This window comes from Psammomys obesus, unplaced genomic scaffold (genome assembly GCF_907164565.1).
Source record: "Psammomys obesus unplaced genomic scaffold, mPsaObe1.curated_primary_1811, whole genome shotgun sequence".
Taxonomy (NCBI): domain Eukaryota; kingdom Metazoa; phylum Chordata; class Mammalia; order Rodentia; family Muridae; genus Psammomys; species Psammomys obesus.
In genome coordinates this window covers 6,758,830-6,784,245 of record NW_026593286.1, presented here as the reverse complement: position 1 = coordinate 6,784,245, position 25,416 = coordinate 6,758,830, and the positions used below count along the sequence as shown (strand labels likewise).

General features: G+C 43.3%; 1 protein-coding gene across 2 annotated transcripts; it reads left to right on the top strand.

Annotated features, from left to right (window-relative positions):
• The first annotated feature begins 71 nt into the window (after positions 1-71).
• Positions 72-24,785, top strand: Cops7b (COP9 signalosome subunit 7B). 2 transcript variants are annotated; one of them, XM_055616844.1, is made up of 7 exons: positions 72-224; positions 6,517-6,694; positions 10,230-10,305; positions 15,118-15,206; positions 17,563-17,765; positions 19,860-19,965; positions 23,576-24,785. In XM_055616844.1, the coding sequence occupies exons 2-7, from the start codon at positions 6,533-6,535 to the stop codon at positions 23,732-23,734; spliced, it is 795 nt and encodes a 264-aa protein (XP_055472819.1). In that variant the 5' UTR covers positions 72-224; positions 6,517-6,532; the 3' UTR covers positions 23,735-24,785. The 2 variants fall into 2 exon arrangements, with proteins under 2 accessions (XP_055472819.1, XP_055472817.1); XM_055616842.1 differs by lacking the exon at positions 72-224 and adding an exon at positions 4,221-4,399.
• Positions 24,786-25,416: the final 631 nt, after the last annotated feature.

Genomic DNA, 25,416 nt, shown 5'->3' with positions numbered 1-25,416 from the left:
AGGCCAGGGACTACAAATCCCAGCATACTCTGCGCCCCGTCTTTTTAACTTAGGTTCCAGTGTGCCGCGCACTGTGCGCATATTTGGAACCCAGCCTGCGTGGTTGGTTTCTCAGTCCTTTTAACTTGAAACCCGGCGGGAAGGCCCTCTTTTACCTCGGAGACATGACAGCCCACCAACAATTAGCTTCTGTTTACATGGAATTCAGAAGTCTGCAAACCATGGTAAGACTGCAAAGAACTAACAAAACCACGGATTAAGCCATGAAATATAATAGAACAAAATGACTTCCTCAAATAGTGCCAGTTTATTAGCCTTGGGTGCATTTTTACGTGTTTTGCAGGATTTATGTTGTGTTTCTACTTCGGACTTGGGGAGCTAAGGATTGTATATTAATGTCAGTACAGGAAGACTTAAAAGAATTTGCCAGTCCAATCTTTTATTTTTAAATATGAGGAAATTGAGGCCTGGTGGGGCAGAGACTGGCCACAGATCACAGCAAGTTGAGACAGAATCTGGCTTTAAGTCTACTGACCTGCCGTGTAGTCTCTTTGCTCCGTACTAGGGAGGGATATTTTTAGAACCATGACAATGTGATTGTTTTTCTTTGTAATGAGCAGTTTTCCCAACTAGTGTTGAAACACCCAGAGAATATTTATTTGGTGGATTTCCTGAAAGGAGCTAGTGTGATGGTTCTTTATCTTCAACCTAGACAGGTCTTTTTTGTTGTTTTTGTTTTTCAAGATAGGGTTTCTCTATGTAATGCTGGCTGTCGTGGAACTCTGTAGATCAGTCTGGCCTCGAAGTCACAGAGATCCTTCTGCCTCAGCCTCCCTAGTGCTGGTATTAAAGGTGTGCACCACCACTGTTTTGACTTGAGTTTTTGTCTTTCAAGTTGACATTTACTGTGTGTGTGTGTGTGTGTGTGTGTGTGTGTGTGTGTGTGTGTTTTTCCAGAAAGTAGGTAAAGTTGGTTTAACCCTCTGTTTCCTTGGAGACACCCATGTCCTTTTCTAGGCTTCCTTCCTGTTCCTGTTCCCACCATACTCCTTTGAGCATCCACCCATTTGGTTTTTTCTTCCAATTAATTCAGAAAACTTTGTTTTTGGTCAGGTACTGAGTTAAGTGAAAGATAAGTCACTGTTTTTTGGAGGATACATAACTCTTCAGGAAGATAAAGGGATTCAAGATGGAGTTGATAAATGCCATAAAAGAATACATTAGAATGCCACTGATGAAGTGATTTATAACAGCTGGCAAAACTTTGTGGTAGAAGTGGCATTTTAACTTAGTTTTTATCACAACCCCTTTGGCAAACCTCTATCTCTAAAAATGTTTATATTATGATTCATAACAGAAAAATTATAGTTATAAAGTATCAGTGATAATAATTTTATGGTTGGGGGTCACAACAGCACGAAGGACTGTATTAAAGAGAACATTAGGAAGGTTGAGAACCACTGACTTAAAGGATAAGGACTTTTCTTTCGTGGTAAAATTTTTTAGTCCTGAGTTATCTTTGTTAATGAGACGTCATACATTTGGTGAGAGAAGGTACATACACACATCAATGACACCCAAATCAAGATGCAGAACATTTCCAGCACTCATTATGCCTTTTCTCAATCAGCACTGCGTCCTCATATCTGGAGCTAATAAACCACTCCTCTGCTTTTATGGCTGTTAGATATCTTGTCAGTATTTGAATTTGTATGTAGATTTCACTTAAATGTGATTATACAGTGTGAGTGGTTTTCTTGCTAATTGGTGTGTTTGTGTTTGCACCATTTTTTTTTCAGTTGGCAAGTTGTATGTATAAACCACAGAGTTTCTCTCTTATAAATCTCTTCTTTATGTGCATCTTAGTTTTACCATTAAAGAAATACATTTTGAAGTGAGCAATCCTGTAGGCTTCCTGTTGTTGACACATTGCATAGATTTTAGGAAAAAAGCTGTTAGCCTTGAGAATATGCATATGGTCAGTGATAGTAGATATTGCTAGTTTTTAAAGGGTTTGTAGAACTGAGGCTTTTGCCGGCTGTGTTGGAAAGTTCCAGTTGCTGCTTGTTCTTGTTAACACTGGACATTTGTCTTTTTACTTTTAGCCATTCTGGCCAAATGTAGTATTTCCTTGAAGTATGCATTTCTATTTTTTTTTTTTTTTTAATGCTGACCACTTTAACTGCCTATTTGAATGGCCTTTTTGTCAGATGCCTGTTTAAGGCTTTTGCCTACTTTTTGAAATTAGGTATTTCTACTTCCTACTGATTTGTAGTTCATAACATAGTCATACAGACCGCCTTTTTCTTACATATACTTTAGAAATGTCTTTTCCAAGGCTGTGACATGTCTTTATTTTCTTACAAGTCTCTCTCTTTGGGTTTTTTGAGACAGGGTTTCTCTGTGTAGCCTTGACTGTCCTGGACTCACTTTGTAAACCAGGCTGGCCTCATAGCGATCTGTTTCTGCCTCCCTGAGTGCTGGGGTTAAAGGAGTGTGCCACCATGCCCAGCAGTAGTGTCTTTTAAAATAGATATTATCTCTTTTGTTGTATCAGTATTGGGGACTGAACCTGAGAACTTGCCTATGCTAGGCAAGAGCCTTACCTACATCCCATCCCCAGTAAAGATTAAAAGAAATTTGTTTTAGTTTTTTTTTTTTTTTATGTATATGAGCATTTTGCTTCCATGTGTGTATGTGCACCTTATATGTGCTTGGCTTCCTTGGAGACCAGAGAGTGTGTGAAATCCCTTGGAACTGGCATGATGGATGGTTTTAAACGGTCATGTGTGTGCCAAGAACTGGACCCGGGTATTCAACGAGAGCACTGCACCATCTTCCCAGTCCTCAGGTTTTTTTTTTTTTTTTTTTTTTGAGGGCAAGAACTTTTTTCCACCTTCATATAACCTTCTGAATTTCTTGCTAGAACACAACAGATGATATTTAAAATGATATTGAAAAACCTGTTTATTTTATGTGTAATCATTTGAACCTGGTTCCTCTAGAACAGCCAGTTCTCTCACTACAGCTACTAGATGCAATTTTTTTTTTTTTTTTTTTTTTTTTTTTAAAGAGTGAATTGGTTGGTGCTGGCCTCCTTCATACCAAGTGAAATGGGCTTTTTTCGTGTCTTTAGGATCTGAAAATCTGTGGCATATACTTTAAAGAAATCTATTTAACTATTTAATGGCAGCACTTGGCTATCTCTTAGGGTACCAAATGTAATGCCGTGAAAGCCATTTTGCTTACAGAACCATCGTTGGCCTAACTCAACTGTTAAAACTTTATTTTTATTTTAAATTAAACATTTTTAATGTTTATGGGTGTTTTGCTTGCATACATGTTTGTGTACCACATGTGTACGGCGCCTGAAAGTCAGAAAGCGGGGGTTGGATCTCCTGGAATTAGAGTTACAAACAGGTGAAAGCTACTGCGGGTACTGGGAATTGAACTCGGGTTCTCTGGAAGAGCAGCCAGTGCTCTTAACCTCTGACCCACTTCTCTAGGTCCATCAACTGCTTAAAAATCTATAAAGATTTATTTGCTTATTTTTAATGTGTGTGCGTGTTCTTGAGTGTATGTGTATCCTGTGAATGCAGTATATGAGGAGCACAAAAAAGGGCCTTACATTTCTCTGGCACCAGACTTCCAGGTGGGTGTGAGCTGCCATGTGTGTACTGAGAACCCAGCCTCAGTCCTCTGCAGCAGTGAAAGCTCTCAACTGCCGCGCCATCTCTCCCGTCTCCATCTGCTTCTTTGTAAACATTTTCACCATAGAAGTTAAGAGTATTGTGCTTGGCTTCAAAGAGCCTGGATTCCCACACTACCACTTACCGACCTGGACTGTTAGCATTAGTTAGCATGGGAATATTTTATACAGATCGTAGTTGTAGGAGAATCCGACAAGATAAATATGGACAACTCCTGTCACATAGAAAAGTAGTTCAATAAGTAATGTGTTCAGGCTTAATGTTTTTCAGGACGCCAGGGTAGCTGCAGTTGCCTGTAGGAAGTTCAGCCAAAGGGGTGGGTGGCTTTTGTCCCGGGATAGTGAAAGTGGTGGCTACTGTATGGGCCTTAGAATCACTACGCCACATTCCTCAGGCCCCATGTTTTACTTGCCTTTCCTCCCAGTTTCGGGGCTGCAGCCCGGAGGAGACCCTCTCCTCCCTCCACAGCTCCACTCTAGGTGGGAGGTTGTGAAAGCAGAGAGGGAACATTGTGTAGGCGGAACTCAAGTGCAACGGTGGGAGGCTTCCGGGGGAAGAGCACCGGTGACGGGTCGGCGGAGACAGAAAAAGTGCTGGACGCCGGGCCGATCATGGAAGCTTGACAACCTGCAGACAGGCTCTGGGAGGCCAAGACATCGGCGAAGAGGACAGAGAGTCGGCGTGGGCAGGTAGGGGATGGCAAGAGGGCAGGTCGCGCTGGTCTTGCCTGGACCTCTAGCTTGGCTCCGGCAGGCTTTCCCAAGAAAGCCGATGGCCACACCGCCCCGCCCCCGTTGCAGGACGCTGGGAGGCTCCTCACTGTGCTGGCGGCTAGGAGCAAGACCACCAGTCCTGACTTTCACTCTTGCTTGCAACTGTCATCTTCCACGTGGTGGCTGTCCTTGATGTGCTCCTTCCCGTAGAGGCTGTCTCTTTTGACCCTTTTTGGTCCTTCAGAATAGCGGCCTCCGGAGCTGGGAATTTACCTCCACTCTGTCCCTATCCGCTTCCTCGAGGAGCCTCCCACTTCAGAAGAAAACATCGATCACAATCTTATTCCATCTACTCTCTATTCCCTCAGGTTTTGCTCTTGAAGTTGAGGTCTTTTAGAGGCACCTGAGTTCCAGTCCCCATTCCCATCTCCTTCCCAGCCTATCCTTTCCACTTTGTATCTTGACTGAGAGTCCCATCTGTCTTTTTTAATTGTGTCTGCTTGGGGGTGGGGTGCGGGTGGGGCAGTCTTTGTGCCTCCTTTTGACTAAATATTCTTCTCTCCTGTCTTCAACTCCTCACCTGTCTTACTCTCCTTTTTTCATTCTTCTCCTTCTCTTATTCCATTCCTCAGCCTTATTTTTCCCTCCTCAGAACTCTTTGTTTTCTAGCACTTTACTTTTTCTGTTTCTGACAGGACCTTCTAGGTATCCCTAAGTGAGGCAACATACATACTTTTCCTAATATCCTGAAAGGGCACTTTATAACGCCACAGGAAAACATAGTTTCTTTTGCACTGAACTATTCTTTGACATGTTTTTTTCTTTCTTTATTTATTTATACACACCCCTTTTCTTTCATTTTGTCACAGCCTTCAGTGTATATCGTTTCTGGAAGACAGGTCTTATGTGGGATTCTTTTAGGGCCTGTACATATCCAGCATATAGTTATATCACACAATTGAGGAATTTTTCTGTACCTAATATCTTGCAAATGGTGGTACAAATCTGCATTGGGGGTTGGAGATACGGCTCAGCAGTTAAGAGCATTAGCTGTTTTTCCAAAGGGCCTGAATTTGATTCCCAACATCCACATGATGGTTCCAGCCATCTGTAAATCCAGTCTCTGGGGATCTGATGCCCTCTTCTAGCTTCTGTGGACACTAGGCGTGCACATGGTGCACATTCATACATTAGACAAAATGCTCTTGTAGATAAAATGAATTAATTAAAAGGCAACATCTGCACAGTTTCCTTATATCCTGCTATTAAGATCTTGGAGTCATGTTAAAATGTCTGTATCATCAGGAGGCCAAATAAATGCATTTTCTGATTTAAATAGAATGTATTTTCTAGATTTGAATTGTCATTGCTTAAGTTTGTATTATTTTTACCACTTTCCTATGCTTAAATGACTTTTTATTTCATTGCTGGGTAACCTAGTGTCTTGTATAGCATGCTTAGCGTTGCTTTATTGTGGAGCCCTTAAGTTGCAGTTTTTGATTACATGAAATGTGGCTCTTTACTTTGTTTCTGATATGTGCCTGGCTGTGGGTGGGATTCTAATGACACAAAAACTGTCTCTGTGCATAGGCAGTATTCTCTCTTTGTCTCTTAATCCTATAAATAGGGTAGATATACAACATGTATAAAGAAATTCCTGTGTGTCCTGGTCAGCTTTATGGCCATAGAAGGTGATGCTTTGTTGGCCTGATGGCACATGCCTGTAATCTCAGCACTTAGGGAGGTAGAGGCAGGCAGATCTCTGTGAATTCAAGGCCAGCCTAGTCTACAAAGTGAGTCCAGGACAACCAAGACTACACAGAGAAACCCTGTCTCAAAAAGCAAAACAACAACAACAAAAAAGTGTGCTTCTGAGGGGACAGATAGGGAAGTGTACTTCAGAATTGAGGACAGAATATCTTTAATTCTAGGCTGAATTCTGTCCATCTCACAAAGTAGTTATTGTATCTCAATTCAGGGATGTTTTCACAAAGATTTTGAGATTAAAGTGATCTTGTATCTGACGCAGCTTAAACTGATACTTTTGAAAGGAGAAGGTAGTAGAATGACTGACCCATTTTCCCTTTGGACAGATCTCAAGACCAGAGAATGGCAGGGGAACAGAAACCCTCAAGTAACCTCTTGGAGCAGTTTCTTTTATTAGCAAAAGGCACCAGTGGCTCAGCCCTCACCGCTCTCATCAGTCAGGTGCTGGAGGCTCCTGGAGTGTATGTGTTTGGAGAACTGCTGGAGTTGGCCAATGTTCAGGAGGTAAGAATAGTTTTCAGACACTTCCTCTGTTTTCTCTATGCTATGCCTTTTTGATTCTCTAGGTATTTTAGCAAATTTTAACACTGAAGCCTTGTGGACTTGTTTGGTTTCCTGTTAATGGAAAGATGGGAATTGATGGGCCAGGGGAGGAGATTAAGGATAATGTCTTAGAAAATTTTTTGCTTTTTTAATTCAGTGTACTCCTGAACCTGGATAAATTAGATTGAGTTGTTAGCTGTCTGGATAAATTAGATTGAGTTGTTAGCTGTCTGAAAGACAGTAAGAAAGTCTGAATGATCTTGACATAAAGTAATGTTTTAAATGTTTGATGTTGTCAGGTTTTGGTCATTGTACATTTAAAGTGAGATTTGTTGAAGAATAACTAGGTGGAACAAAGAGATGCAAAGAAATTTATGCTTCTCAGCCTCTACTTCTCTCTTTAGACACCTGATTTTTCGTTATTTGTTTTGGGAAAATTGCAGGCATGTTTATACATTGGAGGGAGATCTCAGGAGATTTCAGTGTGTTGGTGGTGCAGGCTCTCTTCCCTTTTCTGTCACAGGCTTCTGCCTATATAGGGTGGCGCTGGCTGTATGAGTGACCACTGTCTGCTGATCTAGGCCAGGGTAATTGTTGTTAATCATTTGTTAGATGCTGCTGAGGGTGGCGCTGGTGCTCTTTGGTGGTGGCCTGCATGTAGGATGTGGTTGGCATTTGTTAGGTAGTTCGCCTTCATGGACGCTATGGCACCATTAGCATCTATTGTCAGCTTTATCTCAGAGTCAGTTGTGACCTGAGTCCGGGTTACTGAGCTCAGTACCATGTGTCTGTTTATTGCTCTTGATTGGGAAAACAGAGTTCCTGTGGCCACACCACCTCACACGTGGCTCTTCCTATGATGGCCAGAGATGGAAATGGAGCCGCTTAAAACGTTTGGTGGTGGTGATGGGGCTGGGTGGGGACCAAATCTTGTCTGTGTTTGTGGCCTTAAATTTAGTGTGTAGCTGAAGGAGAAAGTAGGCTTCCTTTTTATTTTTTAAAAATAATTTATTTAATTTTATTTTGAGTGCATTGTGTGAGGGTATCAGATCCATTGAACTGGAGTTACAGACAGCTATGAGCTGTCATGTGGGTGCTGGGAATTGAATCTAGTCCTCTAGAAGAGCAGACAGTGCTCTTAACCACTGAGCCATCTCTCCAGCCCTAGTATATAGCTGAAAATGATGTTGAACTTTCAGTCCTCCTGTCTCTGCCCTTCAAATTCTGGGGTTATAGGCATGTATATCATATCAGCTTTATTTGGTGCTGGCGATTATACCTAGGGTTTCATGCATGCATGGCAGGCAAGCACTGTACCAGGGAGCAACATTCCAGCCAGCCTGACTTTTATTCTGTTAAGTTTTTATTTTATTAAAAACTTACTTGGTTTCTATTTAGTGCCACTCTTGCTTGGTAGATGAAGGTCTGTGAGGGTAAGGTCTCCTGTGCTTACCATTGCTTCCTTGAGCTGAGTACATAGCCTGACACATAGCAGATTTTCAGTAAAAAAAGAAATAAAATCAATCAGTCAATAAGTCAATAATTCTTTGAGGAAAATTTGGGAATTAGGCCTTTTTTTTTGAGCTTGAGTCTCATGTTTCTTAGGCTAGCCTTGATCCTGTTCCTTCTGCTTCCACCTACTTTGTGCTGGGGTTACAGGAGTGTGCAGCTGTGCTTGGCTAGGCTCATTTTTCAGTAGAAAAGCTGATCAGCTATAATGTGTTTCTTCAGATTCCAGAAAAACCTGAATGAACATGCCAAGTACAAGTAGTTGTTTTTGTGACTGTTGAAAATTGGTTAAGAGGAAATGGATGAAAACAAGCTATCAAGACGTTACTGACTTAGGCAGTCAGAGAAGTTTTGGAGTGTCTGCGTTAGAGAATATAGCCTATTCCAGTTAGCTTTGTAATTGTATGAAATGTAGGGACTAGATTGAGTGGTCTTTGCTGAATCTCTTCCACTCTGATCCTGGGACTTGAGGAAGTTCATGATAACTTGAGAGGGTAGCTTGATAGGGATGCTAGCACTTGTACTTTGGTGCTTACTGGTGCTTAGCAAATCATCTTTATCTGCCTGCAGTTTGTGTTTTTCCTGTTTTGAGTCAGGAATAATCTAATTGTTTTTTAGTATTCTAAAATTATGGATGCAATTATTAGAACTTAAAAAAATAGCTAAAATTGAATAGTGTTGTTCCTGCTTTGCTCTATGGAGTTTGCTAAGTTGGAAGAGGTGTTGTGTGTGTTACTGAGGATTGAACCTGTAGTATTCTGCTTGTGCTTGCTAAGCAGGTGCTATGCCACTGAATGATGTCCAAGCCCTCCCTTTACTTTTATTTTGAGGCAGGGTCTTTCTAAGTTTCCTAGGCTGGTTTTGTGCCTCTTCTATAGCTCAGGCTGGCCTTGAGCTCGTGATCCCCTTCCTTTAGCTTCACAAGGAGCGGGGATTACAAGCATGTGCAGCGTGACTCAGCTGCTCTTTGCATTTTTTTCTATGGATGCCTTTTTGCCACCAGCATCAAAGAAGTAATTTAATGAACATTTTTATTTGGCTCACACTGATAACTCTGTTACAGTATAGCTTTTCTGTCACACCTTACACTATGCTAATATTTCCAGGGTTCACACTTCATATACAGTTCTGAAACTTGGAACTAGCCATATAGTTTGTTCAGATTTGATTGTCAGCATAGTAAGTTGGGGGCTGGCAAGATGTCTCAGTGGGTAAAGGTGCCACATTAGCCTGATGACCAGAGTTTGGTTTTCGAGAACCTTCAGAAAGGTGGGAGGAGAAAACTGACTCCACAAAGTTGTCTGTGACTGTACTTATGTGCACTGCATACAAGACCATACATACACATCATATGGACATCATGCACAACAACAATAGAACAAATAAACAAAGCTCATACAGAGTTGTTATGTAGACAGGATCACCACGGTCTTGTTTTTCATTTGAGACAGGGTCTCATTTTCAAGTGATCCAGGCTGATTTTGATTTCAGCCTGTAGCAGGATCCTCCTGTGTCCACCTCCTGAGGAGTACAGGCATATGCCACCGTGCCCAGTTTATGCAGTGCTGGGGTTGAACCTAGCTCCATGTGCGGGTTTGGCAAAGTTCTGCCAGCCATCAGTATTTGTTTTAAGGCAGGGGGGATCCTGAAAAAACTTGAACTGTTCCTGGTGCATAAAGCTTTGTGGTGGAATGAACTCAAAGCAAAGGGGCAGGAGCAAGGAAAGGAAGAAGCTGCTTGAGCATCTTCTATGTTGTGTAAAATGTCTTCCCGAGGAAAGAAGAAGATGAACTTTTGGACTTAAATAATTGTTTGTTTTTCTCCAAGAACCAGTATTAGAAAGGACCTTAGGGACTACCTAATCAAACAGTACAGAAAAAATGGCCACGACATCTTTGGCATTTGGTCACCTGTCCTCTGTAAGAATAGTGCAGTGGTTGGTGGAAATGTGTTGTGTGGTGAACTTTTCTCTTTTTTTTTTCCTCAGCTTGCAGAAGGAGCTAACGCTGCTTATTTGCAGCTGCTGAACCTGTTTGCCTATGGTACATACCCAGATTATATAGGTGAGTTGATTATGATCCTTCAGAAGACTTAACTGTTGGAGCTGTCTGTAGGGTAGTTGAGGTTTGGGTTATATGCGGGTGTGGGCAGCGTAGGCGGGTCTGGTTATTGACTTGACTAGATCTCCGTCTCTGCTCTCTGAAGGTAACTTCACAAAAGGATTTCCCTGGTAACCCTTTAATTTCCTAGGTGTAAAGTGGGGGTTATGTGTGTGTGCAACTATGAATAGAGCCCTTGTTTATTTCCCAGATCAGTGCCTTGAGAACTAGTGTTTGTAGGGCACGCAACTAGCAAAGGAAGTCAGTGTTTTTGTTTTTGAGATAGGGTCTTACTAAGTAGCGCCAGCCACCATGGAACTCACTGTATAGAACAGGCTGGCCTTGAAGTCACAGAGATATGCCTGCCTCTGCCTCCTGAGTGTTGGAACTAAAGACATGCTTCACCATACCTGGCAGTTCAGTGTTTAAATACTATCAGGATTTTCTTTTGAAGGATGCTGGGAAGATGGCTCAGCAGGGAAAGGCACCTGATATGAAGCCTGACTGACAGCTTGAGTTCAATCCCTGGGACCCACATGGTGGAAAGAGAAAATTGACTCCTGCCGATTGTCCTCTGATCTTTACAAAGCACATTGTGTTGTACACACACACACACACACACACACACACACACACACACACACTTTATTTTTTTAAAATTCTTGTTATGCTTTGCTTTGTTGAGATCGGGTATGTATAGCACAGGCTGGTCTTGGAACTCAAAACTTTTTTCCGCTTCATTGTCTTTTGAGTGCTGAGATTATAAGGATGAAGCACCATGCCCAACTTCAATGTTACCATATTGAAGAAAATTTGGAAAAGAATAAAACATGATCGGCCCTGAGGTTACCGTTAGTATTGTGATGCTAGGTGCTTTTTTTCCCTACGCTTGTATTTTGTGTTATATAGTATAATTGATTGTGTATACAATCCATACCTTGCTTTTCCCAGGCCAGAAAATACTTCCAATCCATATTTTCCAAATTTAATTTTTTATTTTAAGTCTGAGTCTTGTGTTGTTCAGGATGACGTCAAACTTTGGGTCCTCCTGCCTCAACTTTCCAATTTCCCATCTTACAGATATGTGCTGTCATGTCTGTACTTATTTTTACTATTTCATAATATACCACTATACCACTGAACTACATTCCTAGTCCATGTGAGCGTTTTTATTTGAATTCTCTTATTCTTTAGTAAAATTTTCATACAATATATTTTAATCATTTTTTCCTTCCAGCTTCTCCCAAATCCTCCCCACCTCCCTACCCACCCAACTTCAGGTTCTTTCTCTCTCTCTCAACACACACATACACACACACACACTCTAAAAAACAGTAAAAACAACAAACAGTAAGACCAAAACCAAAAACAGATTTGGGCACAGTGGTGCACGCCTGTAATCCCAGCACTCAGGGAGGCAGAGGCAGGTGGATATTTGTGAGTTTGAGGCCAGCCTGGTCTACAAAGTGAGTCTAGGATAGCCAAGGATACACAGAGAAACCCTGTCTTGAAAAAACAAACAAACAAAAAGCACCATCTCCCCCAAAAGAACCCCAAAACAGGAGAAAGGGAAAAGCTCACAAAAACCATGGAGTCTATTTTGTGTTGCTGCACTGCGTGCGCCTAGGCATGGACCCTGCCCTGGTGTGTGGCTGATAGACTAGACTCAGTGACACTCCATTGGAGAAAACTCATTTCCCTTTCCCAGCAGGGATCAGTTTCAAATAGCTTCTTGGTTAGGGGTGGGACCTGTGTCTTTTTCCCCTCTCTGTTGGGATTTTGTCTGGTTTGAACCTGCGCAGGTTTCGTGTTTGCTGTCACAGTCTGTAAGTTCAGTTGTGCGTCAGTCCTGTTATGTCTGGATGATACTGTTTCCTTGGAGTCATCTACCACTTGTGGCTCTTAAAATCTTTCCACCTTCTCTTCTGCATAGATCCCTGAGCCTTGAGGGGAGGAGTCTGATGAAGACATCTCCTTCAAGGCTGAGTGTTCCAAAGCCTCTCACTCTTTGCACATTGTCTACGTGTGCGTCTCTGTGTTAATTACCATCACCTGCAAGAAGAAGCCTCTCTGCTGAGGACATTGAATGGTTTAAAATTATAATCTTAAATCAGAGTGGGCTGGCAAGATGGCTTGCACAAGCCTGACAGCCTCTGTTCGGTCCCTGGAAGCCAGAGTGGAAGGACTCTAGAGAGTTGTTCTCTGACAGCCACGTGCACATTACAGCGTGAGGGTGCCTACACGCTTACATTGTATGCACTTGTACAGATACAGTGAATAAAATTCTCAGAAACAGGAAAATAATCAGTAGTGAGGTACTTGCATATACAAATGTTACCTTTATTTTTAACTCGTTTTTTTCTGACTTTTCTAGTTTCATTTTCCGTTCTTCTCCTCTTCTTCCTTTCTTTGTAAAAGTGGGTCCTCAAGACTCCCTCTTCTGCTTTCTTCCTGTCTCACTCTGTGCTGCTGTCAGAGCGAATAGTTTGCCACTTCTGGGTATGTGCCATTTCTCTGGCCTGCTCTTTGTTCTGCTGAGCGTACCTCGTCACTGTCTGAGGAGGCAGCACTGCACGGCTCTGGGAGCAGACTGTCTGCAGTAGATTCTAGCTTCACTTCTATTAGTTGGATGTCTCTTAGCAAGTTAAACGATCACATGTGTATCTCAACTTCCCTATCTGTAAAATGAGAGTAATTATACAAGTCTCTCTTTAGGCAAAATATTTTCAAGATGTAGAATTTGGGGGACTTAAAAAGGTAACATGGGGCTGGCAAGATAGCAGTTAGGAGCACATGCTGCTTCCTCAGAGGACCGGAGTTCAGTTCTGGCACCCACATCAGGTAGCACGATATCATCTATAAGTGCAGTTCCAGGAATCCAGTGCTTCTGGTCTCCAAGGGTAACTGTGCACATGTGCAGATTCCGCACACAGACACAGCCACGTAATTAAAATTGATGAAAATGTTTTGAGCAGAGAGGTAATGTACTATATGTGCATTTTTATGTAGCAGTCTCACAGGATGTAGGCAATAGCTAAAGTTAAACGTAATTTTTCCACAAAACAGATGAAGATTCACAAGTAGGATAAAAAATTGGCCTCAGTTTAAGGTAGGAATCACCACTTGATGCATTTCAGCTTTATGTTTAAGAGAAAAAAGTTCTGCTTGGTGGTGGTGTTCCATGGCTTTACTCCCAGCATGGGGGAGGCAGGAGCAGGGGTGCTGAATAGGCTCCTGGCGTGCGGTATGCCGTTGGCAGACTGGCAGCTTTGTGCTGAGATAGAAAAACTTACTTTATTTTGTTTTGAGACAGTCTTGTTCTCTAGCCCAGGCTTGCCAGGAACTAACAATGTACCCAAGTTTGCCTTAAATTCAGATTTGCTATACTCTGCTTTCCAGGTGTCACCACACCCAGGTGGATCTGTTGAGTTCAAGGTCAGCCTGATCTTTAGAGTGAGTTCTAGGACAACCAGGACTACACAGAGAATCCTGTCTTGAAAAACAAAACAACAGGGGCTAGAGAGATGGCTCAAAGGCTAAGAGCACTGGTTGCTTTTCCGGAGGTTCTGAGTTCAGTTCCCAGCATCCACACGGTGGCTCATAATGGTCTATAATGAGATCTGGTGTCCTCTTCTGGCCTGTAGGCAGAACACTGTATATGTAATAAATAAATAAATCTTAAAAAAAAAAAAACAAAAAAAGAAAAACAAAGTAACAACAAAAATCATTGTTTTGGAATCCAGAGTTATGGTTAAGGAGGCTGAGGACATTTGAAATCTGTCTCATGGAGTCGCTGTGAGGATGAGCTGCACATGTGTGTGAGCGGATCTGGCTGTGCTCTCTGTTACATGTAGCTGCTACTGTGATCATTAATTTATGTAAATTTACTAAGTTTTGCTCATCCCTCAGGGTTCATCCCAAACTCTTCTTCCATGAAACCTTTTTGTTTTTTTTGCACCTCCCAACTGTGATTGTATTTGTTTGCTTTCTCTTTCTCTGCCCCTTTTTTTTCTTCTCTTCCTTTAGCTTTTTCTTTCTTTTTTTCTTCTTTGTCCTCTACCTTTCTCTACTGGTAGTTTGTATATCTTTCTTCTGGTAGTTTTACCTTTGTGTTTGTAGCTATTATAACATCTGATTGTAAGACTGAGGCTGGGCACATTGGCTCATACCTTTAATCCCAGCACTTGAGAGGCAGAGATAGAAGCAGGAGTTCAAGGCCATCCTCAACTACATAATGGATGTCAGGTCAGCCTGTTAAGACCATATCTCAACTCCTTTCATGTCAAAAAGCAACAATGGAACAAAACAAAGCAAACCTTAGGACAGGTCCAGGGTTATTGAGTTGTGTCCTTCCACATAGTTGTGCTTCTGGAGTTGTGTGGTACAGTCCCTGTCAAAGCCCAGCATCTTACTTACTCTTGATTCCCTGTAAGACGTGTGTGCATTGCACACAACATGGTCAGTGAAGGTTTGCTGAACTTAATTGAGCTTCACAGGGCACCAACAGTATTCCATTAAGATGGTTCAGATGTCATTTTGTTTGTTCATGTCTGGCTTTTATACTAAAGTCCTGAGTAGAGACTGAGTCTTTGCCTTCTGGAAGCACGTGATCTTCCAGAGACGGCAGGGGCTGCTGATGGGGTGTTTGCTGCATGAGTGCGCAGTCATGACAATGATGTAGTAGTAGATTTGGTGGGGGAGTTGATGAGCTTATCATAAAAATAAATCCTAATTTTATTTTGTGTCTTAATTTCTGTGGTGGGTGGGACTGAGCAGCCAACAAGGAGAGCCTGCCAGAACTGAGCGCAGCTCAGCAGAACAAGCTGAAGCATCTTACCATCGTGAGCTTGGCATCAAGAATGAAGGTACTGTCCCAAACCTTTCTCACCTTCATTTGAACCCCGGAACAGGTCTCTCATTGGCATCAATGAAAGAACTTGCAGCTAGTCATATCTTAAATGCATGAGATGTACTTAGCAGATAAAAAGATGACAAAATCAAAATGTGTAGACAGTCCCTCCCGTTCCATTTTGGAAAACCCAGGAGTGGTTGATCAGCAGCTCTCTGCTCTGGCATGCTGTGCGGCTTCATGCAGGGGAGCACTCTGCCATATTAAGAGCGGCCTGTAGTTAAATGCTCTTAAAAGATTTTTTTTTTTTTTGGATTGTTTTTGTTACGGTGATACAGACTCTCACTGTGCGGTCCAGGCTGTTCTCAAACTTACTACGTAGCACAGGTTGGCCTCACAATCATGGCAGTCCTACTTCTGCTTCCCATGTGCTAGGTTACAGGCATGTCACACCACACCTGGCCTCAGTAAGGCTTCTCACAGCAAGTTAACTTCCTGCACACAATTAAATGCATCCATTCTGGAGGAAAGACTTGCTATGTTGGGCTGAGTGGAGTTTTACTTATTTGTGACCCTGGGGATTGAACTCAAGGCTTATGCGTGTTATCACTGAGCCACAACCACCAGCCCAGGGAGGCAGATTTCTAATACTCTGTTTTTCTTTGGGAGTTTCAGGGTTAATTGTATTTTTTGGTGTCATCTGCTAACTTTGTTTCTATTTATTTAATTTTCACATGCTAACATGAGGCCCTATCCTTTAAGATTCCACTACATCATACGTGCAGGTTCTCTGCCTCTGCTGATCTAGAAGAAGCCTTGCAGCCAGTAGCTTACAGCTTTTAACAAAGAGGGGCCAGACTCCACTAATTTATGGTTGGTTTTGGTGCACCTCTTCCTTACCTGTGTCTGTTTTTGTGAGAGTATGCCTTTGAAAAAGTTTGCATCTCTCTGTGATTGAGAATTATATATTTGTTCCTTGATTGTCTTTCAGTTATCTGGTGTAATCACACATTTTTGGTTGTCAGCCTAGTATTTCTGGTGGGAGGCTCTTTTCTTCTTTCTTCCCTCTCTCTGGTTCTGAGATTAAACTTGGGGATTGGGACTCAGTGCCTCATGTGTGCTTGTCTGGTGCTCCACTGCTGTGCTCCACTCCAGGCTAGTCAGCCCAGTTTTCTTGGGGAATGGGGTACAAGGACCTTTTTCTTTTTCTACTCATAGACTTCTCAAGCTTGGTGAAGAGTGGGAAGATGGTTTTCTTCTTACACAGCCTATCATTTTACATCCATCCACCACCTCCAGAGAGAATGATTTCATCCATAGAAAACCCTTCTAGATATGCTTGCTGTGTTTCTCCTCTGTGTTCACCTTCCTCCTGTCTGTTTCTACTTATTTACTCACTTCCTTCCTTCCTTCCTTCCTTCCTTCCTTCCTTCCTTCCTTCCCTCCTTCCCTCCTTCCTTCCTTCCTTCCTTCCTTCCTTCCTTCCTTCCTTCCTTTCTTCTTCTTCTTTTCTTTCTTTCTTTCCTTCCTTCCTTCCTTCCTTCCTTCCTTCCTTCCTTCCTTCCTTCCTTCCTTCTCTCTCTCTCTCTCTCTCTCTCTCTCTCTCTCTCTCTTTTGTTTCTAAGATAGGGTTTCTTTGTGTAGTAGCCCTGGATGTCCTGGCCTTATTTGTAGACCAGGCTGTCCTTGAACTCACAGAGATCCACCTGCCTCCGCCTCCCAGAGTTCTGGGATGACAGGCGTGTGCCACCACACTCAGATAATCACTTTATTTCTAAACTAGTACTGATATCTCAGGATTTGTAGTGTAAGTAAAGGTCATTAGATACTGGTTTTTAGTCATTGGTACAGGGATGTTGGAGAGTCGATATTGGTATATTGGTTGCAAGAGTTTGAGAAACAAGCACAAACTTCAGGCTGACCTGTGACTGGTTTTTGTTGTTGGTGGAGTGTGTGTTTTATTTTGTTTGGCTGTGCTGCTGCTAGGTACCTCTTTGAGACTTGCAACCAGTCAGCATTTTATGCAAAGTCTGCAAGCCTCCAGAAGGTGGCAGTGTAGCACATACTGAGTGAAGGAGTATTTAGCATCTATCAGAGTGTGGATGTGGAAGCTGAGAGCTGGATAATGTCCAGGATGTGGAGAACTAGAAAGATGCCTTGTTGGGTGCTGCAGGGTCTTGTTTGGGTGTCACAGGTTCCACAGTTTACCCATCGCCTATGATCTTAGCTATTGATGGTTACCACTGGCCTACATTGCCTAAGCACAGAGAGACAGCTATTGCCTGTGTGGATAATACTTGATTTTTTTTTTTTTTTTTTTTTTGCCATGTTTGCCAAGAGTTTTTTAGAACTGTTATATGATCTATCCACAGTGTATCCCCTATTCTGTGCTGCTGAAGGACCTGGAGATGAGGAATCTCCGGGAACTTGAAGACCTTATCATTGAGGCTGTCTACACTGACATCATCCAGGGCAAGCTGGACCAGCGAAACCAGCTGCTGGAAGTGGATTTCTGCATTGGTCGTGATATCCGGAAGAAAGATATCAATAATATCGTCAAGACCTTGCATGAGTGGTGAGGCTGGGAGGTGGAAGGAGCTTCTAGCATGTCCTCTGTGCCTCTCTTTGCACAACTGTGACCTTCAGAAGTGTGCTTGGAGCAGCCAGGAAGTGGGGGCTTAGGACACTGAGACAAAGGGGCTGCATTTGTGATTACAGCTGTGTGGCATTAGGAATCATTCCAGGCCTCCTAGTGCCTGGCTTGTAAAATTGTCTTTAAATGCAGCTGGGCTTTTTAACAGTGGGTTATAAAATACTCATGTGGAGATGTAGGCAGAGTCTCTGCATCCTAGCTGTGTGGCACAAAATCTGCACCTTCCAACCATAAACTCTGTTTGGCCAAGTTCAGGAAGGTAGTGTTTGTATAACAGTGAATGGGCTTTTGTGATTTGGAACACAGATACATACAGTGTTTAGCAATTGTATATGAAGAATTTGGCGACTGGGTGTGGTGGTACATGCCTATAACCCCAGTACTCAGGCTGCTGAGGCAGGATTATGAGTTGGAGGGCAGTTAGAGAATCTATATCCTACCTCTGTCCCCCCAAATGAGTAAATTAATTTTGTAAAAATTATTTTAATATTCTTATTTTAGTGAAATTTGATGTTTGCAAAAGTGATTACATGTTCTACAAGGATTTATTATGAACTATTTAAATGATTCAGAGCTTTATGAACACATGGCATCTTAGGGATGTGTGAGGAAGTTTTGGGGGAGAGAGCATTAGTGAAAGTGGGGAGTGCTCCCACCCAGGCTCCTGGCGTTCTGGATGCCATTAGGCAGGGTGGGCAGCTTTGTGCTGAGAAAGGGAAACTTGCTTTGTTGTTTGAGACAGGTTTCTCTGTGTAGCCTTGGCTGTTCTGGACTCGCTCTATAGATCAGGCTGGCCTCGAACTCATAGAGATCTGCCTGCCTCTGCCTCCGGAGTGCTGGAATCAAAGGCATGTACTACCATCACCCAGCTGGGAAACTTGCTTTGTTTTTTTGTTGTTGTTGTTTTGTTTTTTTATGTTTTGAAAGAGGGCCTTGTTCTCTAACTCAGGCTTGCATGGCACTAACTGTGTATCTCAGGTTTACCTTAAACTGAAGATTTGTCTAACTCTGCCTCCCAAGTGCCACCACACACTTTTTTAAAATTTATTTTTATTTTATAAGCACGTTGCTTGCCTCTAGAGAAGTGCACTGTGTTTACTTGATGCCTATAGAGGTCAGAAGAGGGCATCAGACTCCCTGGAACTGGAGTTACGGTTGGCTGTGAGCGAGTGCATGGGTGTTGGAAACTGAACTTGGGTCCTTTGCAAGAGCAGCAAGTGTTGTAACCACAGAGCCCCCTAGTCAGCCACTAGAAGAGACTCTCTGAACTCCTTTTTAGATGTTTTTAGAGGTGAATTGGAAACAGAATTATTGTCCTGAGAAACAGTACAAATATGGCAAAATGTTGACCATATTGAATAGTAGTGAATGGTATGTGAATGTTCATTATGTTGCTTTTCAAAAACGTTTTTAGTTTCCGAGACAGGGTCTCAGTTTGTAGACCTCGCTGGTATTGATCAGGCTAACCTTGAACTCAGAGCTCTGTCTGCTTCTGCCTCTGTTTTCCGAGTGCTGGGGTTAAAGGTGTGTGTCACCAAGCCAAGCCTATTTTAAGAATTTTTAAATAAAAAGTGAAAATTTTAAAAAGGGCAAATAAAACTGAGAAGTGGCTGGTAACTAGGAAATAACTTCAAGTTCTGAGGGAAAGTCAACCTCTAAAAAAGTGTGCTTTTGGAAACATTTTTCTTTCTGTTGTGGAAAGGGATCAGTCAGTGTTACTTATGGTTTGTTCCTCATTCAGTCTTAGTCTGTAGAACTGTTTCTGATGGGCTGTAAAGGCTGGAAATTAGAGCTGTATTGGAAGAAACTCTCCACAAGCTACTGAATCTTTGGCCTGTGTTACATATTTAGATGAGCTTGTTTGGAGGGAGGGAAGGGACTGGCGCCACCACCCAGTAGAGGGGGCGCTAAAGGGAGTCCTGTGAAGTGCTGGAGGGACTTGGGAGGGAGGCTCCTGAGCCTGCCAGAGACTTCCTGGGCTTCACTGCAGCTCAGGGCTGGGTTTTTCCATTGCAGGTGTGATGGCTGTGAGGCAGTTCTGTTGGGCATTGAACAGCAAGTTCTGAGAGCCAACCAGTACAAAGAGAACCACCACCGGACTCAGCAGCAGGTGGAGGCAGAGGTAAAGAGAAAGGGAACATTCACTCCTTTCCTTAGGATGCACTTAGATATTAATTTGCAGTGTTTTTGTCATGTGCTTTAGTGTGAACACAACAAATAGCCCTTAAACATGCCGTGGATTTAGTACTGGAATGTAGGGAGTTAGCAGGGAGTGAGCAGGCTTAGATTATAGACTATATAATTTTTCATTGTACATATATTTTACAGCTTTTGAGGAAAAGGAATGTTGGGGATGTGTTTTAAAAATGGAGAGATGGCTCAGCAATTAAGGTGACTTACCTCTCTTGCAGAGGACCTAAGTTTGGCTCCCAGCACTCAGTGGCAGCTCACAACCACCTGAAACTCCAGTTCCAGGGGCTCCAAAGACTTCTTCTGGCCTTCTTAGGCTCTTATAAGCAAATGTACACAGATGTACACTCGGGCACATACACATGAAATAAGACAGATATTAAAAAGTATTGAAATTTGAAAATGTGAGGAAAAGGGCAGTTCACTTCTGCCGTACTAGTTAAAGTGATCTGTTACCACTAACCTTCTAGAGAACTTAGAAAAGACCCATGTAGGGAGAGAGGGCAGAACGCAGTGCCCTGTTCATTGCCTGGTACCAAGAGCACATGCTCATCACCTCCTGCCGAGCCGCGTACATCAGGGGCTGACCGCATACCCACCTGCGCACAGCACGTCTCTACAGAGGACCCTTCTAGTGTTGTTGCTTCTGTTACATTTGGTCCAAATTTATAACCATTTTCTTAACCGAGTAGGTAAGATTCATTTTTTTTATTTGTCTTTAAATTACATTGTTGTTCTCAGAGGGGAGACACTTGGTATTTTTCTTCCAAATCTTAGAACAACAACTTTCTGGTGAGTTGTGCCTTCCAGAGCCCCTCTGAGTTCAGTCAGCCCGTGACAAACTGCCTGAGAATTCTCTCATATTAGCCTTCTATAGACATTGCATTAGTGAAGTAGGTTTCAGTGTACCTGGGGAAACATAATAACAACAGTAGCATTCCAAGGCTTTGCAGTCTCTGAGCAGGCACTCTGGAGGGAAAGGAATGATGGCTTGCAGTACCACAAAGCCCTTTTCATTACATTTGCTTTTGGAGTCTATTTTCCTTTATATTTGAATGTCTGTGTCTGGTGTTTTGTGGAATATTAATATATAGCTATTGTTACACAGGCACAAAGTAGGCTGTGTTCCACTCAACATAGGTAATAGAACAAGAGTAAGCGCTGTTTTTTATTGTGTAGAAAATTCCTGAGGAGTTAAGTTCTTACAGTGTGCTAAAACCATGCCTCCTGGGTACCTCATAGAGAGCAATTCTCACCATCTCTCACCTTTCCATAGCATTTCCTGTGGGCTTGATTTCTGTTTGCTTTTGCTTGCTTTTAATACTCAGCCCAGGCTCAGGCTGGCTTCAAGCTCTCTGTCCTTGTGCCTCAGCCTCTGGAGTGCTGGGACTGCAGTTACCCATCACCACAACTGTCTGTCTCTCACCCATGCCCCATTTCTCCCTGTCTTCTCCCCCAAAGGCAGTTTCCAGCTGTCTCTTGCTTGCCTTTACGGTGTCTGATAGTGCCAGGTTACATTTTTGTTAACAGGTGCAGCCCACTGCAACATTCCTGAAGCCTGTGCTTTGAAAAGCCCTTTAAACCTAGATTTTCTGGGTAGGGAGATGGGGTAGAGGTCCCGTGAGGAAGGAATCAGAAGGGCCCTGCTCAGATTTCAGTCCAAGAAGACACATTTGTGGGAGTACTTTTTATCAAATGGATGGGGTGGGGGTGGTGGGGATTACATACCTTAAAGTGATTGAGGCTAAAATAGGGTTAACTGGTAGAGCTTCCTTGGAGGCCAGTCTTGAATCCTGGATGGGGGAAGCCACACTCATTTTTTTACTGCCTGCCAGAAGCACTAAGTTGCCATTGTCTGTCTTCCTGTCTGTTGTCTATCTGTCTCCCTCTGTATGTGTGTTTGTGGGTGCAGGTGCATAGGTCTGTGTGGGTACATGAGTTTGCACAGACATGTGGATGCCAGAGACCTACCTCAGGTGTCATTCCTTGGGTACTCTCCTAGTTTTCGTTTTGCAGCTGGGTCTCTCATTGGCCTGGAACTCTGCATAGGCTGTTATGGCTGGTCAGTGAGGCCCAGGGATCTGCCTATCTTTGCCCCCACACACTGGGATTATAAATGTGTTCTACTGTGCTTGGCATTTTGTATGTGGATTCTGGAGATCAGATTCAGGTCCTGCTGCTTGCATGGTAAGCACTTTGCTGACTGTGCTATTTGCTTAGCCTACCAGTAGATATTTTTCTTTAAAGCAGGGTCATGGCTTTGACCAAAAAGACCGACCATCCATCTATCCATCCATCCTCCATCTATCTATCTATCTATCTATCTATCTATCTATCTATCTATCTATCTATGTATCTATCTATCTATTTATTTTTGAGACATGATCTCAATATGTAGTTCTGGCTAGCCTGAAACTCACTATGTAGACCAGGCTGGCCTTGAATTCACAGAAAGCTGCCTGTTCTTATCTTCCCAGTGTTAGAATAACAGACATGTGCCACCATGGTTAGACAAAGACATTTTTTTTAAAGATTTATTTATTTTATTATGTGTACAATGTTCTGCCTGCATGTACACCTGAACACGAGAGTCCATTACAGATGGTTGTGAGCCACCATGTGGTTGCTGGGAATTGAACTCAGGACCTCTGGAAGAGCAAGCAGTGCTCTTAACCTCTGAGTCCTCTCTCCAGCCCGACAAAGACATTTTTAAAAATATTTTACTTTTGTTTTATTTATGTCTATGTTGTGTGTCTGAGTGTATGCCACGTGTATTTGGGTGCCTGCAGAGGCCAGAGAGGACCAGATCCCCTGCAGTTATGGGAGGTTCTGAGTGGGTGCTGGAAACTGAACTGGGTTCTGCTGCAAGAGCAGTAAGTGCTCTTAACTGCTGAACTGTTTCTTCAGTCCCACTCTGAGAAACTTTTGAACGAGTGTAAAATCCAACTCCAAATCTGTCTATCACAAAATCCTGAAAAATACTGAAATCTGAAACACCTCAGGTTTGAGTCACTTTAGATACTGGATACTCAATCTACCTAATGATACTGAGGCAGTGTAAAACATGCATCCACCTGGTCTGGAAAGCATGTCCTTCCCAGATGCTCCACAGTGTGCAGAGGTAAGTAGAAGGCTGTTTACATTAGCACTAAAACTAATTCTTAAACTGTAATGTGGGCTAGGGAGATGGCTCAGTGGGGAAGAGTGCTCCTCTGGAGGACTCAAGCTCAGTTCACAGTACCTTGGGAGGCTCACAACTACCTGCAGCTCCTGCTCCAGGGGAACCAATGGCCCTCTTCTGGCCTCTGGGGCCATCTTTCAGCTCCTAGTTCCACGTTTTTGCTGAACTTATTTCCATTTCATCCATGAGCAGACAGCTTGTCTTCCTCTTGGTTTCTAAATATCATTTCAGATTTCGTTGCAAAGGATTTGGGCTGCTTCTCTGGATGATCCTCTTACTGAGAACAGGATGGAGAGTTTCAGGTACACATACGTGTACCTACACATAAGTAGGCCACACAAAGTTTTGTTTCTCCCTCCAGGTTAGCAACATCAAGAAGACACTCAAAGCAACAGCATCTTCCTCGGCTCAGGAAATGGAGCAGCAGCTGGCTGAACGAGAGTGTCCCCCTCATACTGAGCAGAGGCAACCAACTAAGAAGATGTCCAAAGTGAAAGGTCTGGTCTCCAGCCGCCACTAGGGCCGGCTGGGGCAGCTGGCACTCACCAGGCCTGGGTCAGGTCGGGAGGGGACACCCAGGGCCTGTGTTCTCCCCTCTCTAACTGCAGTGAGTTCCAGATCTGCCCACCCCCTCACCAGTACCTCCCCATTCATTGGTACCATTGCGGAAAATGATTGCTCCTCCCTTGTCCTCTTTCCTAGTTGTTCCCTTCAGACTCAGGGGCTCAACGGATGCCATCTTAACAGGGTCCAATACTGCCCGGCTTCCCTCCAGGGGGCCCTTGTCTCTGTATATGGGCTACTTCCCTCCCAGTTGTTCTGCTCCTTGTCATTTTGTCAGGCTGGTCCTAAGCTGGAGGCAGTTTACCCAGCCCCAAGGGATGACTGTGGAGGTGGCTCCTCTGAGTGAAGAGGGGGCCTTGCTTCTCCAGCCCCATGTACCACAGTACCCACAATGGTGCCCGTGTCTCTAGCCAGGTAGCCACACTGTTCCCCTCATCTGCCTTACCCCCGTTGGCAGTGCCAGTTCAGGCCGTGGAGGGATGTGGTGCTGGGCTATGTTTACTAAACCTTTGGGTTTTCAGCCTCTTAAGCCCAGCCAGAATCTCTCGTCAAGTTGGGGCACTGGGCTGACTAACCTCTGGTGTCTGATACAAGTGGAGGGTGCTTGGGTCTGTGAGTGGCAGAAGGTGTTTCTCCCAGCTTGGTGTCCTCTGCCAGCCACTTTTCCTGCTATCTCTGACTACTCAGCCTTGATTTGGCATTTAGGCCCAGCTGCCCACTGGGGTTGTCTGCCAACATTTGCTCTCCCGAGATCTTTCATGCCTCCTGGCTGCCCTTGGGATAGGAATGGTGGTGCCGAAGCCCCTCAGACTGGCAAAGGACCATTGCTGCTTCTTTCTCCTTTCTTCCCTCCCCTCCTTGGCTGGCGACCCAGAGCCCTCTGATGACATCACACTTCTGGCCAGAGAAAAGGACTTGACTAGACTTTCTGAACTTGAACAGTTTCAGGTTATATTTTAATTTTTTTTTGTACAGGTTGATTCTAATACATTTCAACATGCTTTTTCTCCCTTTGTGTCAATATTTGTTATAGTCTAATCGCCGGGCATTTCTCACCTGGTTGGAAGGTGTGTGTGTGTGTGTGTGTGTGTGTGTGTGTGTGTGTGTGTGTGTTTATTTTGTTTTCCTAAGGGGAGATGGAAGCCCTGGACTGATTTAAACTTCATTGAGTTTGAAAAAGCACAGTTTAGGGAAAAAAAAAGAAAAATACAGCAACATAGGAAAAGTGTAGATTTGACATATGTGACTGTGGAATTTGGTGGGCAGTGATCTGAGTGGTTAGAGAAGTGTGATGCTGTCCTAGTTGCATGGTAAAAAAGAGGGTTGATCCAGTGTTACAGTATTCTTGTTTTCCTTTGCGCTGGTCCATGTGCCCATATGCCACTATGCCGAACCAGAGGTCACATTTGATTCTTAAAGTGTGTTTGATGAATCCCCAGATCACATGTTCTGTGGAGGAAGGGTTCTGTTACTAATACATGTGGCACTCCCTGCGTTCCATATCCTCACTGAAATTCATTACTTAGGTCTTGGAGGCATCCTGGGATGAAGCTCGTACCCATATTGATTTTACCACCAGATCCTTTTGGATACTGGTTTCTAATGGAGTACATTTTGAGAAACATGTACTTCTCAAAA

Excerpts from the sequence above, each read along its gene's own strand:
- Cops7b (XM_055616844.1), top strand. The coding sequence starts at position 6,533 with ATGGCAGGGGAACAGAAACCCTCAAGTAACCTCTTGGAGCAGTTTCTT. Across the intron at positions 15,207-17,562 it reads GCTTGGCATCAAGAATGAAG|TGTATCCCCTATTCTGTGCT; the intron begins GTACTGTCCCAA and ends ATCTATCCACAG. Across the intron at positions 19,966-23,575 it reads AGCAGCAGGTGGAGGCAGAG|GTTAGCAACATCAAGAAGAC; the intron begins GTAAAGAGAAAG and ends TTCTCCCTCCAG.